The sequence below is a fragment of the Perkinsus marinus genome (genome assembly GCF_000006405.1).
Source record: "Perkinsus marinus ATCC 50983 genomic scaffold scf_1104296935218, whole genome shotgun sequence".
NCBI lineage: Eukaryota > Perkinsozoa > Perkinsida > Perkinsidae > Perkinsus > Perkinsus marinus.
In genome coordinates this window covers 129,622-150,539 of record NW_003214550.1, presented here as the reverse complement: position 1 = coordinate 150,539, position 20,918 = coordinate 129,622, and the positions used below count along the sequence as shown (strand labels likewise).

Genomic DNA, 20,918 nt, shown 5'->3' with positions numbered 1-20,918 from the left:
GAAACGCGATATTCGCGGTGATATGCAGTAGTCGTGAAATATAGTTTTTCCACTAGTGTTTTTCATATCACGAGGGTGGTGAAACTCCAATGACTTGAAAGTATTCAATCGATAATTGTTATATATATATACGTGATCGTAGATATATTCTCAAATAGTATATGTGAACTCGATTGGTGGTCACGTTTTAGGAGTGCCCGGCACGCTGGTGGGCATACTGCAAAATATCCGTAAATTCGTGGACCAAACCAAATACAACTGGGATGAGATTTGCGTTTGTCTGCTCGCGGACGGTCGGACGAGGTAGTAACAAGGTCGTCGTCGTGGTATCGCGCATTCTGAATGGAGTTTCCCCCGTGATATGAGATAGCGCGAATATCAGGTTTTTCACAGAGTTTTTCCCCACTCCACGTAGAACGGGTGAAAATCCTACGTACTTGTTGGAAAATTTGATCGCTATTTTTGGGAGAGTTCTTCTTAGTTGAGCGTATGAAGACGAGTGTAATTTTGTGGCGCGCGGTCAAATTGTGGAATATTGGTAGAATTTATAATATGTCAGGATTGATGGACGATTCAATAACCTTGTTGCTCTGCAGCGGATGGGCATCTATCTTGATTTGGAAGAGATGTACAGAGAAAGTAACCTTTTAGGACGAGGGATTATTTCCGTTCGGAATAAATTACCCATATATTTTTCAGACGGCTTAATGGATATTCACGGTCGAATACAGCCGATCGATCGCTATAATATTGATAGTATTGATGATAAGAAGGCGTCGCGTGAGCAGCCACGATTCACGGTTGATAATGGTCAAACCGTTTACGGTGAGTTCTTGGGAATGTGAACACGCAGGAAGAAAATTGTCAAATATACCTCTTTACATTTTTGAGGATTTATTTTTTCCAGCTTTGTTTTCAGCCGTTGATATTGTTACTTCCGTTACTGTGGAATTTGGCGAGAAAAATCCCATTGAGTTTTTGGTATGCGCTGACTGTAATTGTTATACATTCAACGGCTATGTATGATAAATTTATATATAATATATAATCTATCATATAATAATATTAATATGAATGATCTCACCCGTTTTACGTGGAGTGACAAACACGATATTCGCGGTGATATGCAGTAGTCGTGAAATATGTTTTTCACTAGTGTTTTTCATATCACTAGGGTGAAATTTCAGGGAGTATATTCATGTTAATCAGTTAGATCTGGCTATATCTACGTGAAGACTCTATCAATATTTGCATTGGGAACCATCGATTTTGCTACTACATGTTTTTGTTCGACCGGATTTTTTTCAGTGCATCTGTTCGAGAACGTGATAAACTACGAGAACTATCCACCATTGCAAATGATGTTCGCGCTGAAGGAGTTCAATGCTGGGAAGTTGGATACTCACCTCTGGTTCTTTGAGGGATTTGCACATCATATGTAATAACAATGCCGTGGTCGAATGGTGTAGTTGGTAGTAGCGCTCGTTTGCCTTGCATACGACGCAGGTTCGAATCTAGGCTGCTACTTTTATCGCTCAAATTTCTGTGTCATGTTGGGGACCATTGATCGCTTATCAGTTACCGAGTTATGAATGCGCGAGCTTCAGAAGGTGTTCACGAGGAGCTATATTGTGTCTGTTTGGATGCAGGTTAGTGTCGGGTGCCGGGGTCGAACCCGGGTGGTTGCTCACTCTCAACTCAGGCACTCGCCCAGAAGAGACTTCCATAGTAAAGTTGATTAATGCCATGGATAAGGACCGCAACGTCGCTGGATGTTGCGGTGAGATTACTGTAGACAAGGCCTTAGCACCGAGAAATGTATTCTATAACTGGTAATAGGACGACATGGTGTGCTCTGATAGAATCGATGAAAATATGGTATATCCAAAATAGAGCGCCCGAGACCTGCGATGGAACATATACTATATATGTGAATTTTTTGGTGTATATGTCCGGGCTTGGCCGCCGCTCTTTCTGGAGCTATTGCTGAGTTAACAAGCCGCTATCTACCTGGTGAAAAGCAGAAGGCGGCTGTTTAAGAAATAGTCGCGCAATTTCATACCGTACCAATGAGAAATCACAGGCCGTGCGAATCACATATTATTAGGCGCTCTCAGTTCTTGACCGGTTACTGCGGCTGAATGTCAACTCGGCGTAGCGGTTGTACTTTAGCCGTATCGAGGCAGTATTGGAGTAGGAATTTATGTTCGCTTTCCGCAGCTGAGCTCAGGAGTTTCCAAAGCGAAATATAGGAGCCTATATACGAACTAGGGTAGAGGTGCCCAGGAATCTTTCTCAAAATTTCCTCAGGATTTTCATATCGTCCATGGCACATGTTGTAGTTGAGCGTATGCATATTTTTCCCCAAACTGTATTAGGTACGTCGCATCGCAGGATTTCGAATACAAAGTCGGCAACTGCCTCGACAAGGCCTTCGAGTCTGTCTGTGGTTACATCAGCGTAAGTGCTGCCGCGGTTGGGAACTCATTTTCAATCTCATCATGGAGTCTGGAGAAATTTTACTGTCGCGTGATTTTTTCATATTGCGGATTTTCTCACCCGTTTTAACCCGTGTTAAAACGCTGTGATTCTATTAGGTCCTTCCTGGTGCATTCTCGGCCTATCGCTGGTCCGCGCTGTCACCGCCTGAGCTCGGGCCAACATCAGATAAGCGCCCGATAGTCCCCTACTTTAAATCAGTGACGCATGGAGGAGTAATAAATCCCTTTTATGGAAACATGTAATAAAAGAATCACTTCGCTCCGCTGTTCTCGTCGTTATATGATGTCAATTACGATCAGGTACCTTGCTGAAGATCGAATCCTCGCCCTTGAGTTGGTATGCAGTCGCACGGCCGCTAATACTTTGAAATACGTCAAGAACTCTGTTGCAGTTACCGACGTAGTGGAGCACCACTTGCTCTCTTGCATTTCCTCAACGCTCGTGTCAGGTCCCTGATAGTTGTGCTACTCTGACCAAACAGCGTCGTCGATGGATGAACGGATCGTTCTTTGCGCAGATCTTCGCCCTGTGGCAAGGGCTACTGCTATTTAGGATATTCACGACGAGGCATTCGTGGTATAGGAAGCTGATACTCATGAATGAGTTGTTGTAAGTGTGGTAGAGGAAGAAAGGGATAGGTTTTTGACATGTCGATGCCTAGGGTTGAACCGGGGTTTGTCGATGGATATCCGGGACCCTTATCGTGTTAGACTAGTTCACAGTAGAAATATAATGGGAGTGAGTCAGCAATGAAACTATACTGATGATAGAACTGCTATGTTGTTGATCCGGTGTCCTATTGGATATCGATCGACAGGGCGCGCGCTACTGCTTGATCTGGTGTTAGGTTCTTCGCTTTGAATACGATATTGACGTGGTTTCTGGTGGGCATCTTTTATCTCACATTCACCATTTTGTGGAACTCCTTTCTGATTAACGGAGGATCGTTGAGATTCGAAGGAGCTGATGCTGTATATATTGTTATACAGTTCATGTAAGCTATCATCAACCTGGGCGTCGCGCACAGCGAAGATTTCAGATATTTGATATTAATGTTCACCACGTTCTTACTAGCGATGGGTACTCAGCCAGATTCGCCGAGGAGATCGTTGCGCGCACTGTGAGGATTATAAGATCCCCCCCGTTCCTGGACTTGATCACTTTTAGTTACAAGCTCATCTCATTGGTCTTCGGCGTGTTCATGTTAGCCACTTTTGCTGTAGCCGTTTACAACGTGGTTGTATCGACTCGTATCGTCCTCATGGCCATTGGCTTGGCTGCGGTACTGAGTTATATCCTGGTTGCGGTACTTCATGGGGAGGTAGGTGTCGGCACTGGGAATCGAACCGGGGACCTCGACAAGGGGCTCTTCTTAGTCGTTATTATCGTAGTTGTACTATTTTTTCAGGGAGTGCATGTCCTGTTGACCTACCTACAGTACACTTTCATGTCGCCGACTTACATAAATATATTTCAAACATTCGCCTTCTGCAACACACACGATCTCTCGTGGGGTAGGTCTGCCACCTAATCTTGGTATGTGATCATATCGTCGCTCAACAGGAACGAAAGGCTTGGATAGCAATGACGTCTCGCAGAAGGACGTACAGGCAAAGAGGAATGAGTTCAGAACTTACCTCGTTCTTTGTTGGGCAATCACTAACTTGGCTCTCATATATGTAGCGGAGCGAAGCGATTTTTGTATCGCGGTTTCTGATAAGGAATCTTCTCAGGGCATTACGAGCCCGACTGATGGGACGTCTGGTTCGGCGACAGTGTTGGCGATTTCAGCCGACGGCTTTTTGTACTTTGTTCTTGGTACGGTGGTCTTCTTCAATGGAGTGAAATCATTGGGCTCTTTGTTGTAAGATTCTCCGTTGCGCACAGCGAAGAATTTCAGCTCATTTCTTGTTGGCAGGTTTCTGGTACAATATTGGTTCGGGAGATGCTGTTGTTGCTTCTCATGCGGCGGTGGCCCTTCGGCTGAATCGACCGCTGATGAGAATGTGAAGAACGAATGGAAGGCTTATAGACAGAACGAAAAGATCGCTTCTGGTGGTGGTGGCTCTGAAGTATTGATAAATCTTACAATCTTACATTTCCTCAACGACGATATTTATCTCAGCGCTCCTCCGATTGGCGTCAGGGAACCCCACATGATCCTAAGCGAGGAAAGCCGAATACTGCTGCTGCTGTCACTCCTGGCCCCGCAGTGTCGGACAGGGTTTGATAGTAGGCAGCATAGTTGAAACGATAATTACTACCGTTATTTGGTATATCGACAATTTGTATCACGTTCATTACTCTTTTCTTCGAAGGAGAAGAGCCTTTCACTCTAAGTTGTAGAGTTTTGGGTTCGATAGTTGTTGGGATGGAGACAGACTTGATGGAGCTCAACTACCCAACTTGAGCGGGTGACACATACAGTGTGAGCGCCGCCTCAAATCGAGTGTTGTGGCGTGTATACCATAGTCGTTTGAGCACTCCATCATTTCAAGCGCTTTAGATCGCAGGCAGAGATAGATGTAACGTTAGTCAACACCTTAGCGCCAACTGGAGACCCATGAATGAGTCCATAGCATGGACTCCATACGACGGACTTGGTGTGCGTGTGCAGGCGTGCAGCAGCTGGTCACACTGTCGATTCGCGCCGTCACTACGCTGAGACAGATCTACCACTTCTTTACGTTATGATCCTCATGTGTGGATGGTGAACCTGAGGGCCCCTCATAAGTATACATCCTAGGAGATATTCCGGATGCTCGGTTGAACACGAGGAAGAACTTAGGAACACATCTTATCTTTGCACGCACGCTCTTTTGAACGCGAGAACAAGATGTGAGACGAGCAATATCGGGCGCCAAGCCAATACCAATCTTCAGTGAAATTGAACTGAATGTTTGAGCACTCCAGACGCTACTCTGGCGGTACTGGGGATATCACCGTCGAGGCACCCTCGTCACCTCCTCACGCTGGCCTTCGTATCGATTCACCTCGAGCCGTAGTATTAGGAGTCCAACCGCTGTCGACCCCTTGTCGGCTACTCTCGAGTGATCTACTCAGAAGCCTCGACTTGGACTCCCCATCATCATGTTTCCCAGAGGGAGGTGAGGCTGCGATAGAGCAATTCTCGTGTGAGTATTTATCTTAGGACTTTTCCGTCCGTTTGAGTCTTTGAAGTCGACGACTTCTACTATTGAAGGCACTCCTATGGTGTCTTCGTTTGATAAGCGAGGTCATGATGTGGGAACTCCACACGCACTCCAGTAAGGTTCTACGCAAACGGTTCTCATCTACACTTACAATATCAGGTCGAAGGCTGATGATGTGGTAGAGCGTCGTCGTTGTTGTGATGATGATGATGATAGGAGCTCCTGGACTACTGTCATGTTGAAGAACATTCCCAATAAATATGATGACGCTATGTTGGCTGATGAGATCTGGCGTCGAGGTATGGGTGATGCTTACTCCTACATCTACGCTGTTCCCGACCCTCGCACAGGGCTCAACAGGGGGTAGGTCATCATGCTACTACTGTGATGCACATCTTCCCTTCTAGGTACGCTTTTATCGATCTGAAATCCCATGAGCTTGCTTGTAAGTTCATGAAATGTTTCGAAGGTGTGCAGCTACCAAGTAGAAAATCCACGAAAGTGTGTGCTTGTATGTGGGCCAACAAGCAAGGCGCTCAAAGCCCGGCAGATGTCGGTGCTTCTGTTGGGGGCGGCATCACCTCTTCTGGTAAAGCTTGGTTACCTCCTTCCGAGGCCATTCATAATAAACACAACGCCTTCGCTGTTACTACCTATGAACCATCACCCGATTATAATCATGCTCCTAAATGGTTAAACGCTGACCCCTATGACGTCCCTTATGCCTCGTCCATTCTCAAAAGTGAGGCATCGGATCAATTCAAGATCTTTGTTGGTGGTCTCGGCCCTCAAACAAGCAGTAAAGACCTCCACAATTACTTTTCCAAGTTCGGTGTCGTAAAAGATTGCGTCGTTGTGTTCTGCAAACTTACAGGCACTTCACGTGGATTCGGCTTCTGTGATATGCAAACCCAAGAGGGATTCCGAGCTGTGTTCTCTGGGCAACCTCATACGATTGGAGGTCGTACTATTGGTATTCGTCGTTATAACTACTCAATTCCACAAAGTCCTACCTCCTCGACTTCATCTAGGTCAAGGCTCTCGCCTATGTGAACGACCTGCCGAGTGTTACAACACTCATTGATTTCCGGAAGATATTTCTGCCGGAATTCAGCAAATTCGCCCCTCATTTTTTAACTAGTCAAAATTTTCATTCATATGTTGTATAATTCCGCTCGGGCCCAAGTGTTAGTTTTACCTATCTTAACAACGGAGTTATATCCACCAACGTGATCGTCGTGTAGGTCGCAAAGACGTTTGAATTCGGTGTTAGCGAGCAGCCTCAATAGGCTCTATTAGTATGGGAGAAATCAACCGGACGGGTTTTCACCTGATGTTATGATGACGGTTAAGCAATTTGATTTAGATTGGTCGTAATGGTTGATTGTTATTCGATTAGGAAGCTGTGACGTTTCAACCACATTGATCATCTGTTGTGTTGGGGAGTTCAGAATTCGGATGGCAATAAGTGGACGTATTGATAAACCCAACCACGCCTGCGATCATTCAGTGACTATGATGTGAGCGTCCAGGAAATGTGAGTAGTAGCGGTTGTATCATCAACAAAACCACAGTCGTAGATGAATGGAAATGTTATTATAATAATGACCTTGAAGAAATACTCATCTAACACGTTGTCGCTGTTCTTGTCCAAATATCATTATTGCATGGTCACATGCTACATAAAGGGCGCCCGATTGATCGATACACTGAAAGCATTAAAGAGCAGCTGACTGTGGGGGGAAGGAGTACTCACCACGCCTGTGGGGGCCGCGAATGTCAATGATGATGATGGTTCATTAGGACGACCTTCGTGGTGATGACCATCACTGGACCAAAGTACCTTCAAGAATCAATACACTTCCATACAATGGGGGGTTTTACCCGCGATATAAAAAATATATTTCACGACTACTACATATCACCGCGCATACCCCGTTTTTCACCGAGTTTTACGCCACTGCGTGAAAGGGTATCAAAATTGTCATCAAAATTGTCATCAAATGACAATGAGAGCGAAAATAGCGAGTCTAATGGCCCTTCACGAGTAGCATGTTGTGCCGAGAATCGGCGATTCCCTCGTGTGAGCAGCAGTTCCTTCATCCGTACCGAGCTGTTGAAAATGAGCTCATTTCGGACAAAACTCAGAATCAGCATCGTGAACATCGGATGTGTCACCTCTCCGGTTATTCTGAGGCAAACTATCCGAGAGTTTCCACAATCACAACAGTAAAGTCTGCCTTGGGCATCTGCAGCCACGCCCAGTGGACCCCTCAGTGCTCCACAGCTCCTCAACGATGTCGTGATGAGTCGTATGAAACTGTTACGAAATGATCATAACACAGTGGTTTAACTGTCTCAGGTGTACATCCCCCGTTGTGTGAAGACTTGAATACGCCCATTGTCTTTGTCAGAGACCACGACGGAGCTTCCATCTAAAGTAGTCCCGATGCCCTCAGGATAGAGAAACTGGCCCGGCTCGGATCCCTTGCTGCCGAACGCGAATAAAAACTTCCCCCTTGGGGACAAAACCTGGGGTAAACCAAGTCGTTCAGGGAAGGAAATTCGACGACCCACTTGAACTCGATGATTGCAAGAATCAGTAATAAGAAGATTTTGTGTTGCCGGGCAAACATGAACTCCAAAAGGGCCGTAAAACTCCCCTTCGTCCGACCCAAAAGTGCCACAACATTGCAAAAATTTACCATCTTTATCGAAGATTTGAACCCGGTCGTTTCCGTACCTGACAGCGAAAGCCTCCACTAGGTCAGATGGACTCATTAAAATCACTCAGCGACGATGATCCTTCCCTCGGCATCAACACCGATGCCACTGGGGTCACAAAACTCCCCTTCCCCGTCACCACGTTGACCAATAGTATACACCAATTGCAAAGTATTGGTATCAAAAACTTGGACCTTGAATGGAATCAAATTGTCATAATAATACAACACTCGATGACATACCCGATGGTTGAGACTATCAGACACGAACATGCGTCCAGAGTGGTTGCAGACACTATAAGGTGATCTAAACTGCCCGAGGCCCGAGCCCCCCGTGGTGTCCCCTAAGGGGCACTTGTGAGGGAATAAGGATATGGGTAGAAGGTGGTTACCGATCTGGCCCGTCAGCGGACCTATTCCGCATCTTATGATATCGTCATCAGTCTTGATATGCAACCCTCCGTACTCGCTGATCTTCTTGTTACCAACAGTTTTTTGCTTCACACCGTGGAAGAGCGTATCTTAGGTTGAAGATGCAATGATTCAGATGAGGTCCATGCCCTGATCCAATGAGCTAGAAAGGATATTTCCAATTGGTGGTATCTCGAGTGATCGCATTTCCACACGCTGGAGTTTTACGTGAAGTAGTGTAATACCCCATGTGGAAGATATGAAGTGAACGAAAAAACACTTCGCGAATCACATTATAAAAATCACCCCATATCACGTGTTTTACGCGTTTTTCACTGCTCATATACGTTTTTCGCGAAATTAAATGTGACACGTGTTTTCCCCGAGTGCTTTTCATATCCCGGATGAAACTCCATGATATCAAGGTCGAATCAGATATCCATCATTCTAGTTCACTATACATGGTGTCAACTCAGCGTACTGGGCTCCTGCTGTAAGGCGTGATATGCATATGGCCGATCGCCCTCAGTGGGACTTGAACCCTGGACCTCCGGGAGCGTCATTCGCTCCCATACAACAACATCACCTACGAACATATCGCCACTGACATGAGCGCCTGCGCACCTCACCAAAGCTAGCGATATCGGTAAGTAGGTCGTGCACACTGCTGAGGTCGAGGAACTGTTTCAAATCTCGCTCTACTAGCAGTCGTGAAAGGTCCCCTGTAAAAAACCATTAACACTCTTGTCACCATAGTGAATGAAAGTATAAACCGCACGCCGCGGAGATTCGCCACCATGGCACAATTGATACCGGTACTAGAATTTATATTTCTCCAACTATGTGATATAGATTCTAAGTTGAAGTAGCGCTTCCTCGAAAGGGCTTCCTTGAAGTCCGCTGAAAGAGCAACCGCCGAATTTCCAGCAATGGTGAAGCTGATAACCGATAGAGATCCGTGAAATAATTCACATTGGCTGTGGCGATGATAACGGCCGATGAATATATATGTTTGCTTTCCTCAACTGAGCTCATGAGTTTTCTCACTACAGTGTGAAAAACCAGCCACAATTTTTCGCTGAAAATATACGAAAACTAACGATAATTTACCAAAATCTCCTCAGAATTTCCATACTGTTACCAACACATCTAGTTGAACATGTACCCCACTGTATTTCCCACCTGCTTTTCTTGTCATTTTCACGACTTCTTTTTTTCGATTCTCCACGACTCCGTACGCAATCGCAATTTCTTTCATTTCCAAATTCTCCACCTCAGCTGCTGCTGCGTACAACAGTTCTCGCGCCTCTGTCACGCGTTCCAAGTCGACTCGCACTGAGCCTATGTCACTCCGGACTTTTTCGTCTTGTAATCGGAGTTTTTTCCTCAACGTTTTAAACCTTTCCCCTACAGCACTGAGAATTTCCTTCTCCAGCTCTGTCAACTTAGCATCCTGATCCTCGTAGATCTCATGAGCGACTTTCAAGATTTCATCAGCGTCCCGTCGACCTCTGCTGAGTTTACGTTCATCATCCTCTTCAACCACAACAATACTTCTTCGTAATTTCGTGGCGAGTGACGCTGTGATAGGGCGACAATTATGACCCTCATGGAACGCGTCCAGACAACAGGCCCCAGCCACTCTGTCACACGTAGTGCAAAACAGTACATCGTTGTCAACACCAAGGGATCTATCACAGCTAGGACAGCTCGGAATCCTCGAGAGCGGTCGCAGTTTATGTGATGAAGTTTGTCGAGCTCTACTGTGGTGTCGGGCGCACTCCTCGCAAAGAGATAGGGGTCCGGGTTCTTCAGAAGTCGCACATGCTGGATCGCAGCACTCGTACGAGGCGGGGCGACCAGCTACACACACTTCACAAGGAAGTGAATGATCACGAACTGTTACGAAGTGTGTTGCGTCTATACCACATCGGGGGCATTTGAGATCTTCTCCAGCAGCACACGATTGACACAGTTTATGGCAGCAAGGGAGTATGTGCATGATGTCTCCGCAAGCGTCGCAGTTCACACAGGGTATTGTCGTTCGATCAGCCATCGAGGGAAAAACGTATCAGATCGTGAGTGGATGCAAATTAATAACAACGAGAAATGGTGCAGAAACATTTCACAGAGAACTGGAGCTCGCGAACTGATGGTAAGTCAAATCAGCACAGAAATTCTTCATGGCATTTTGTAGTTTTTTCATATCCTTCTGAGCCGAAAAGAAATGATTGGCGCCTTTAACCTGAATGCAAGTATACGATCTTGCGCCCTAAGTGAGACTCAACAGCGTACCGTAATTCGATCGACTGACACATCCGCTGCGAATGAATTCTGTAATTTTGCGGACATTTCACAGGGAACAAGAGTGTCTGATGTACCATGAACCTGATTCTTCAAGACTTCCTGTTGTCAAAAATCACATACTAAAAATTCATAACGTAACGAAGTTCTCACCAAAACTAGAGGCACACGATTCGGCCACAGTTTTGTAATGTCTTCCTTGCCAGGCAGCGAAAGATAACTGTCGTAATAATCTCTCTTGAGAGGCCATTCAACGGGCTCAGGCTGAAAACAATGAAGTTTCACAACCCGTTTTACGCGAGGTGAAAAACGCGATATGAAGTGAAATTTGAAAACACTTCCGGCGAATTACACCGGACAGATCACCCCACTTCACATGAAACACATCACGTGTTTTACGCGTTATTCACCGCTTTCTGGCGTTTTTCGCCAAGTAAAATGTGGAATATATTTTTTCACTAGTGCTTTCCATATCACTAGGATGAAACTCCGAGGAGTGTACACATATTAATACTTCAAATCGTGTCGCATTCTGGGAATTTCGCAATTCCACTTTGTCACTCACTTTGGGAGACTCATTAATCTCCGCGCAGTTCTGAATTGCACCATCGTTTTCCTCAGCCTCCACTTCTACCAACGGCCAAAATTTCGTCAAACTTTCACCCGTTTCTTCAAATGTTCTAATCTAAGACGCGAAATAATACAATTATCATATCAATTATAATTTCACCGAGGGTTACTTGTTCTGCCGTGAAATCCAATTTCCCCCCACGATGTGGGTCTTCCAAACAGGCGATAGAAACCACTCCTGCCAGGAGTGATCTTGTGCATAGTGATACCGTCTCGGTCATAACGGGTGCACAGACCGCCAGAAACGCCCCTATCGAGACGAAACAAGTTCGCTGTCATCAACGCGAATGCTATGCATACTAAAATACTCATAGACATGGTCACTGACCAGTTCAGTGAAGTCTCACCTGTTTTACGTGAAGTGAAAAACGCGATATGAAGTGAATTAAAAACACTTCCGGCGCGTTACACCGGACAGATCACGCCACCTCACGTGAAACACATCACGTGTTTTACGCGTTATTCACTGCGCAAATGCTTTTTTCGCGAAAGAAGTTTTTCACTAGTGTTTTTCATATCGAGGGTATAACTCCAGTGATTCCCATAAAAGGCGGCCTTCCCACAAGACACCAAGAGCGCGGGTCAAATCATGATCGACCGCATTGCTGAGCAATACCAGGCTTTTGTATGCACAGTGTGTTGCGAAAGCGATAACACTCGCTATAATTTCGTGACGCGTGACAACTCAATTCACGAGGAAAATAAAACTCACCTGTGCTGAATCCAATAAGAATAATTTTTTCCAAGTTTGTCAGATGTTTCTTCAACCAGCGGCAAACAGCATCCAAATCTTCGATGTCACCAACAAGAGTTTTATCATAAAATTTCCCACTAAGAAAAAAAGATAATACTGGAGTTTCACCCGTGATATGAAAAACACTAGTGAAAAACATATTTCACAATTAACTTCGCGAATAACGCGTAAAACACGCGTAATGTTTTACACGTGAATGATAACCAATTTTCCAACACCCGAAAATTCCTCACAAATTTATTTCACATTATAGAAACAATGGAGTTTCACCCTAGTGATGTGAAAAACATTAGTAAAAAACATATTTCACGACTACTGCATATCACCGCGAATATCGCGTTTTTCACCGGGTTTTACGCCACTTCACGTAAAACGGGTTGTGAAACTCCATTGTAACAAATTTCACATCCAGCCTTACCCCGAATTGGGAACACCATTAGTGTTGAATGCGCAGTATGCGATATCATCACCACTGGAGAGAACAGCCTCAGAGATCTTCGAACTCATCCTACTACCATGTAGGATTTTAGGTGAGTCTACTTGCGTTAAACTGACAGAAATATGGTAAAAATTTACGTCGAATTGTCTGATTTTTGTGGTGGGAAATTGTCGACTTTTCCATTTTAATGCCACTTTGATATTGAAAAACAGTTCTTCAAGAGCTGATAGGAAATCATTCTGTTCAAAAAGTTTCCCGTAAATTCATAAACAATTTACGGGAATGTTTGTGTAGTTTGAAAGCAGTGTTGGAGATATATATTCTCGCTTTTCTCAGCTGAGCTCAGGAATTTTCTCGCTAAATGTAGGTTTTGGAATTCGAACTAAGGTAGAAGTGCACAAAATCCCTCGAGATTTTCCCTAAATTTCCTCAGAATTTTCATATTGGAGTTTCACCCGTGATATGGAAAACACTAGTGAAAATCCTATTTCACGACTACTGCATATCACCGCGGAAATCGCGTTTTTCACTGAGTTTTACGCTATTTCACGTCAAACGTGTGAAATTCAATTGTCACCAACATATGTAGTTCACTGGAGTTTCATCCGTGATACGAAAAACACTAGTGAAAAACAACACATTTCACGGCTACTGCGTAGTGTGAATATCGCGTTTTTCACGGAGTTTTACACCACTTCACGTAAAACGAGTGAAACTTCACTATATGCATATTTTCCAACACTATTTGAAACCATCCACGTTGAAAATACAACCCAAAAATGCGACTCACCACACGAATGAATCTTCAGCCTTCCGACGCAATCCTTGCGAGCACCGTACCGGTCTAACGCCGCTATCTGGGAAACCGTGGAGGTAGACACCAACGCTTCGGATCTGACATCGATCTCGTACTGGTCACATTCGTTGCAAATTCCGATGCGCTACGCTAAGCTAGGCTAGCGTGGTCAACATAGATGATGATATAAGTAGATATAAGATCGTCTATCAAGACTTTCTAGTGTTACGTTCCCCAAGTAGAGCACGTAAGCCTCTTCTAGAACACCACAAAAGGCGTAGCACAGCATGAGCATGAGCATGGCAAAGGATGATCAGACTCGTGGAAAAAGATAAATCAATCGACCTCTGGTTTCTTGTTCTGTTGAGGTTCGGAAGGTGACGAAGAACCCTTTGCGTAATCCGATTTGTCCGATTTTGATTTCCAATTCCACGTACTAACCAGACTGAGACCTGGCCCCCAAGAGTTCACCCAGGGATCGTGGCGGTCGTTGCGTTTGCAATTCTGGGTTGGGTTGACTAAGGGTGGAAAGCAACGCGTTACCGATGATGTTAGAATTGGAGCGAGCCAAGAAATGGCAGACGTCGAGATCAGAAGCAGTAGAAGATGGAAGGGATGAAGCTTCACTGAGCATGAGCTGATGATACTCCCCAGCAATAAGGGAAGTGGCAACCTTACCATGAACTGATGTACCGATGATAGAAAGAACTGAGTCGCAATGAGATACGAGGCAGCCGAGATTCATGTTGCAAGCCAAATGAATCGTTGAGGTCCAGCGCAAGAGTCCGTGATTAAGGACGTTGATTTTGAGACCACCTTAAGGATACACGTGTCGGTATCGTCCAGAAAACTACGAAGTGAGAAGGACAGAGCGAGACGGGGCCGATCGAGACCTTCACTAACCTAGAGCTCGTTGATGAGGGAAGCAGGAGGATGGAGGGGAGGGGTAAGATGAGTCAGAGTTGTGCGATCACCAAGAAGGGTAGTCAGCGCAACTGGCAGTTTTTCCGATTTGGGGGAAGACTTCAAAGTGAGCCTGGTTAGTAGAGCAGACATGTCAGGGGAAGATGGTAGGCAATCAGAAGTAGCATGGTCCGACGGGCCACAGACAGTAATGACCATAGACCGCAGCTTATGGGTTGCTAGATTGATGGGAGGAAGACAATCAGGGTCGCCGGAGCCGAGGATACGGCTGAGCATGGGCTCGCCCAAGATGTGGAGATCTTGAAGGGTAGAGGCCGTGGCGGCAAGGCAAGCCCCAATGACGTGAGACGTCGCGAATGAGAGTAGATGGGAGAGTATCAGCCATGGATGGGAAGCATCTGAGAATGGGGGGACCAACGGGGTCCCACGCAAAGGCAAGCCTGTGAGCGAGGATCGAAGGTGAGAACAGAAGCCTTCCACTGGAAGGAGGAGGGTGAGTCCTACAGAGAAGGACGGAAAGCAACTGCAAAGGTACGCAGGGAAGAGGAAATAGTGTAGAGGAAGGTTTGCGGCGAATGGGGAATAAGAAACCGACAAACTAATCTTCCTATTTGGGTCACACAACCCCTTTCCGCTTTACGACCGCTAATCTCCGTTTCCAGTCAACTTTACGTCGCCCGTTGATTGACAAAAAATTTCGAGATGTCCACATCATGAAAAAAAAAAAACCTCGATTTTTCCCGAAGAAAAAAACTCGAGTTATTCTTACTTTATCAAGAGGAGTCTTCACTTTACTTTCCAATAATCCTTGAATAGTTATGATGGACTCCGACACCGATAATGAACGCTTAGCGTAGAAGAGATAATAAGAGGTAGTAGTAGTAGTAGCCATTTTAAAATTAACGACTAAATGGAAGTTTCACCCGTTTTACGTGAAGTGGCGTAATACTCAGTGGAAAACCCGATATTCGCGGTGATATGCAGTAGTCGTGGAATATATTTTCCACTAGTATTTTTCATATCACTAGGGTGGTGGAACTCCAGTGTCAGAGTAATATATGTTCGCTTTCCTCAGCCGAGCTCAGGCGTCCAAAGCTCACTATACAAGCTCACGTACGAATTTCGGTAGGACTGTACAGAAACCAATAAGAAATTTCTTCGTAATTCTCATATTGTCACCAAAACATGTGACCAACTACGTGCACATTTTTCACACTTTTTTCGATCTCGATCATCGTCGTTTACATCCTCTCTTGCCAGGCATAAAAAATGAAGTTTTTTCGTCTTCGCATAAGCGAATATTAATGAGTGAGTTCACATTCAAACGCAACATGCAGTTGACTATCCTTTTTTCATACTATCAGAAAACAACGTCGGATGTAAATATCGATCTGGTTCAACTTTGCGCACTTTTGACGATTTTTTCTCTTCTTTTCCCACGGGTTTCCGCAGAATATGCACAGGACGATCGAATCCTCTTATATCACACGTAACGGTGGCTAAGAGGAAAGATAATCGATTACAATGGCGTAGCGAGATTTACCTGCGCTTGGCTTCAATGTGCATTCCAAGACAAAACCAACTTCTTTTTCCAAATAGTCTACGAACTGAGTCGGCCGGAATTCGATCGAATTGTAATTTGCTCTGAAAAAATAGCGGTAAACTTTTCGGCGAGAATGTCATTAAATTTCGGGTTACTATTATTCATATGTATATTATTTTCAGAAATTTTCTGAATTTTTTCCTTACCATTTTAATAATCATTTTCAATATTATTAATTATATTTATCATTTCATAACTTTTTAGTATTTTATCAGAACACCTATTTAAAAAAATGCAAAACGCACAAAAATGAAAAAAAATCAGACATGAAGTTGAGAATTTTGCCAGAAAATTGCAAAAATACGTCAGAATTCCCATATAAAGGTTTATACTATCAGAGCACTATCAATTGCTGCGAATCTTTGACCCTGCTTTACCTGATCTCCCTCGTAAGATTGCGTTTTTTCCTATAAGACTTCCAATCTTGCGGCTCGAAAATGAATAACCCTCCCGGCCTGAATAGAAAAATTGAGCATGCAACTCACAGGGAAAAAATAACACATCCTGATTTAGTAAATAATGAATTTTACCAACAGGGAAAATCGGAAAAAATTCGGAAAAAAATCTCGGTTTTGCGTGCACATAATAATCCTTACTTGAGCAAACGGTAGATCTTAGAGAAAGCATGCTTCACACCATCATCACCATGATGATAATGAATCCACTTTATAACAGACAACAAGAATATAACGTCGTACCTGCCAAAGTAAGGAACACAGTTTGAGGGGAAAAATATGAAAATTCTGAAGGAATTTTGGAAATTTTTATTGGTTTCTGTACACTTCTACTCGCATTCGTATTTTAACTAGTATAATTAGATTTGGAAGCTAATGAGCTCAGCTGAACAAAGCGAGCATATATTCCTCCAACGCTGAAGTTTCACCCTAGTGATATGAAAAACGCTGGTGTAAAACATATTTCACGACTATTACAGGCCGCGAATATCGTGTTTTTCGCCGAGCTTTACGCCACTTCACGTAAAACGGGTGAAACTCCATTAATAAAGCAAAATAGACATTTAAATGTAAATAGATAGAACTATCGAAATTTTCAGTGGAGTTTCACCCGTTTTACGTGAAGTGAAAAACGCGATATGAAGTGAACTGAAAACACTCCCGGCGCGTTACACCGGACAGATCACCCCACTTCACGTGAAACACATCACATGTTTTACGCGTTATTCACTGCGCACATGCACTTTTCGTGAAGTGAAATGTGAAATATATTTTTTCACTCGGGTGAAACTCCAATATATATTTCTTCCTAGACATGCTCGAATTTTTTCGCGCGCCTTAAAATTCACTTAGACCTACTTTTCCTCTTCATAACTGCAAGGAGTTGCAACAGTGATGACAGATCCGTCCTTCACATCAATGTCAACCGTGTCCTTCGAAAAATCTTCTGTTCGAAATTCGATATTAAACGGAAATCTGTCGCTGATCCGCTCAATCTCCTCCTGACCGCTGGACAAACACATTAGCGCGCGCCCAGATGATCGATTTGTGGCCGAAAAACACTCACTATGGTTTCAGGAAGTTTTTCATGTGGTTTTCGGCAACACACAGGACCTTATTCGTAATTGGAGGCACTCCGGCACGTCTCGTCAACGCGATGGGAAATGTTGGTTCTAATGCTGCTGCCCGTCTTCGCGTGATCGATGTAGATTTATGCGCAGATAAAGAGCTCGTTGCAACCTAAGTTTAATTGTTTAATGGAGTTTTTTACCCGCTTTACGTGAACTGGTGTAAAACTCCGCGAAAAACGCGATATTGCCGCCATGCAGTAGTCGGGGAATATGTTTTTCACTAGTGTTTTTCATATCACTAGGGTGGTGAAACTCCAATATATAATTTATCAATGGAGTTTCACCACCCTAGTGGTGAAACCGAAATATATTTCACGACTACTGCATATCACCGCGAATATCGGGTTTTTTACTGAGTATTACGCCACTTCCCGTAAAACGGGTAAAACTCCAATACGTTAAATTTTCATACCGGTGAAAACGATATTTTACGTTTCACACATAAAACTCTACTAAACTAACTTTGCACCAAAAATAGTCAAAAAATTCACACATTTCTTTCGGGAAAAATTTTTTCTTTTTTTCGCGGAAAAGAAAAAATTCTTACTTCGTTGATCGGAAAGCCGTCATGTTTATATTTCCGTAACTGTCTCAAAGCTTGATCGATCAATGTGTGATCGATATCAATACCAACAACTCTTTTCGCGCCAAGAATATACGCCACATAGAAACTAATGAAGCCGATATTGCATCTGAAAAGGGAAGGGAAAAATTACATTTTTTTGTTTTTTTCCTGAAAATTTCAGAAATTTTCCATAAAATATCAATACCAGCAACTCTTTATATGCCACATAGGTACTAATGAAGCCGATATTGCTCCAGAGGAGGGAGGGAAAAATTACATTTTTGTCTAATTTTTCTGAAAATTTCTAATTTTTCCCGCAAATATTTCACGCCCAGTATATACGCCATATGGAACTAATGAGGCCAATATTTTTTCCGAAGAAGAAGAGAAAAAACTCAATTTTTTCTTACTTTTCTGCAAAATTTCTAAATTTTTCCGCAAAATTTTTACCAAGTCGTTACCAAAACCTATATATTTTCCCCGATTTCGACCAGAGAATTCACTCACCCTATATCGAGCACAGTTTTATCATGAAAGAAATCGAGCTGATCTCCGCCTAGGTATTGCATTATTGCGCTCAATCGGGCATCAACGAACGCCTGAGACGATGGGGAAAAATAACGACGATTTGACGGAAAAATTTTTTTCCTCACCTGAGTTTCGTGACGGTAGTTATAATACTTGTCGTAATTTCCGTATTCGAAAATCGATCTTTTACTCCGGAATACAGGAGGAGGTAGAAGTGGCTGTTTTTCCTGAAAAAAAACAAAAAAAATAATAAAAATCCTGGAAATGCCATTTTCGAGCGGAAATCAATCAGTGAATATTTGTTATATAGTAGATAAAAAAAGAAATTGAAATTGACTTCGGTGGGATTCGATCCCGGGACCTATAGTAAATGATAGAAAACATCGGAAAATCGTCCAGTTAGAGACAATCGATTAGAATGGCGAGCGCGTTTTCCCTAGTGTTGACCTACAGGCATGAACTCAGCAGCCACTGAGGGAGTTCCTTGTAACGGAATGTCAGTAAAGATGTTATCGTTTGCCTCTTCCCGTGCTGTGGGGTAGCCTAAGCGCTGTCTTTTGAGATCGGCCGAAACTGAAGAAAATTAGGAAGGAAAAATTCATGTAATTTTTCTTCTTAGAAACTGGGAAATCTAAATTTTTTCACAAAGCAGTTGGAAAGCTCTAATTTTACATGAGTTTCACCGATTCGTCGACATATTATGTGCGATACATTTCTTTTCCATGATGGAATTTTTTCCCTCAAAAAATGAGAAAATTTCCTACAAATATAACATACTCGAACTCCCAACATATTTTGCTATTCCGCGCAGTGCGGTAAAATATGCACATTGTCAACCACATATGTTGGTGCTAAAATGGAAGTTCTGAGGAAATTTCGGGAAATACTCAACTACTTTCCTACTTTTCACTCGGATTTGTATATGAACTTCTATAATTAGTGAGGAAACTCCTAAGAGCAGTTGAGGAAAGCAAATACATATATTCCTACACTGATTCCGCGAAATACTAGAAGATTCCCCCTCAGAAATTAAGATAAGAAACATGTCCAGAGCAGTGTTAGAGTATAAGTTCGCTTTCCTCAGCTGAGCTCTCAGGAGTTTCTCCACTAGATGTGGGATTTTAAGTGGTGTTCCGAAAGGAAGTACATTGACAGAGTTTATCTCGCCCTGTGGACAAAACTCATTGGCATGATGAAAGTAGACAATCTAAACGCGGCTAAAACTGATCGCTAGAGAGCTAATGCGCATCAATGCGGGTCTAGCTGAGCCGTGTTGTCATCGGCGTTGGACTTTACACATCGGAACGAAAATTTCCCAGAATTTTCATGTTGTTAGCGACAAATGTAGTTGACCATGTGCATATTTTCCCAAGAACATACCATCTTGATTCTCCTCCCGAGGCCGTTTACACGCTAGTGTTGAGGCTTGGAAATCTACGGAGGTGTCAGTGGTTGCTATAGGTGGAAAATCTTAGGAAAAAAAGAGGCAACAAAAATTCAACCGTTGACTTTTCGAAAAACTGTCCACGTAAAAAATGACTGAAAATTTTTCTCAACACTGCGTTAATTTTAATTTTCTCGCTTCAAAAAAACAAGAAAAATTGATAGATTGGTGATTTGAATTTTCATTTTCCATAAAGAAAATCATCGTTGTCATAAGAACAAATTTTTCACTAATTTCTACTGGAGAAGTTTCACGCGTTTTACGCAAAGTGGCGTAAAACTCGGTGAAAACGCGAAATTCGCGGTGATATGCAGTAGTCGTGGAATATATCTCTCACTAGTGTTTTTCATATCACTAGGGTGGTGAAACTCCATTATTAAACCTAAAGTGTAACAACGACACGGGCGTTACGTTCTGTTGATGGGAAAATATATTGATCATCATTCGAGGCGAGGACGGGAATCGTATCAATGACGATACTTCCATCCTCCTGCACGAACTCAGCGTTCTCTCCTGAAAATGATACCGTAAATTTGTCAATCTCCTTCGAACGAAGGA

General features: G+C 43.5%; 5 protein-coding genes across 6 annotated transcripts; 2 read left to right on the top strand and 3 right to left on the bottom strand.

Moving 5' to 3' along the window:
* Positions 1–559: 559 nt before the first annotated feature.
* On the top strand, positions 560–4,805 carry Pmar_PMAR029484 (Chitin synthase, putative; the record flags this gene model as incomplete). 2 transcript variants are annotated; one of them, XM_002784510.1, is made up of 17 exons in its annotated part: positions 560–639; positions 700–825; positions 920–994; positions 1,309–1,438; positions 1,650–1,832; positions 2,379–2,460; positions 2,598–2,740; positions 2,802–2,901; positions 2,951–3,111; positions 3,350–3,496; positions 3,542–3,622; positions 3,670–3,823; positions 3,911–4,016; positions 4,066–4,181; positions 4,236–4,366; positions 4,421–4,574; positions 4,628–4,805. In XM_002784510.1, coding segments are annotated over 17 exons (2,073 nt in total), but the record flags the coding sequence as incomplete, so codon positions are not given. The 2 variants fall into 2 exon arrangements, with proteins under 2 accessions (XP_002784556.1, XP_002784557.1); XM_002784511.1 differs by having other exon boundaries at positions 4,421–4,805.
* A 577-nt stretch (positions 4,806–5,382) lies between these two features.
* Pmar_PMAR029483 (heterogeneous nuclear ribonucleoprotein, putative) lies at positions 5,383–7,022 on the top strand. The gene is made up of 4 exons (XM_002784509.1): positions 5,383–5,609; positions 5,654–5,768; positions 5,814–6,017; positions 6,062–7,022. The coding sequence occupies exons 1-4, from the start codon at positions 5,399–5,401 to the stop codon at positions 6,705–6,707; spliced, it is 1,176 nt and encodes a 391-aa protein (XP_002784555.1). The 5' UTR covers positions 5,383–5,398; the 3' UTR covers positions 6,708–7,022.
* Positions 7,023–7,332: 310 nt separating this feature from the next.
* Positions 7,333–10,844, bottom strand: Pmar_PMAR029482 (Sec18p, putative; the record flags this gene model as incomplete). The annotated part of the gene is made up of 7 exons (XM_002784508.1): positions 7,333–7,497; positions 8,232–8,397; positions 8,445–8,572; positions 8,621–8,721; positions 8,770–8,898; positions 9,270–9,374; positions 10,718–10,844. 7 exons carry the CDS (start codon positions 10,842–10,844, stop codon positions 7,333–7,335), a joined length of 921 nt encoding a protein of 306 aa, XP_002784554.1.
* Positions 10,845–10,913: 69 nt separating this feature from the next.
* On the bottom strand, positions 10,914–14,012 carry Pmar_PMAR029481 (alpha beta hydrolase, putative; the record flags this gene model as incomplete). The annotated part of the gene is made up of 8 exons (XM_002784507.1): positions 10,914–11,033; positions 11,246–11,356; positions 11,658–11,777; positions 11,833–11,972; positions 12,435–12,553; positions 12,895–13,026; positions 13,706–13,809; positions 13,941–14,012. The coding sequence occupies 8 exons, from the start codon at positions 14,010–14,012 to the stop codon at positions 10,914–10,916; spliced, it is 918 nt and encodes a 305-aa protein (XP_002784553.1).
* Positions 14,013–15,866: 1,854 nt separating this feature from the next.
* Pmar_PMAR029480 (conserved hypothetical protein) lies at positions 15,867–20,734 on the bottom strand (the record flags this gene model as incomplete). Its single annotated transcript, XM_002784506.1, has 12 exons — positions 15,867–15,992; positions 16,046–16,134; positions 16,179–16,279; positions 16,616–16,693; positions 16,835–16,936; positions 17,552–17,694; positions 18,371–18,515; positions 18,896–18,987; positions 19,042–19,143; positions 19,368–19,489; positions 20,297–20,386; positions 20,698–20,734. 12 exons carry the CDS (start codon positions 20,732–20,734, stop codon positions 15,867–15,869), a joined length of 1,227 nt encoding a protein of 408 aa, XP_002784552.1.
* Between the last annotated feature and the right edge of the window lie 184 nt (positions 20,735–20,918).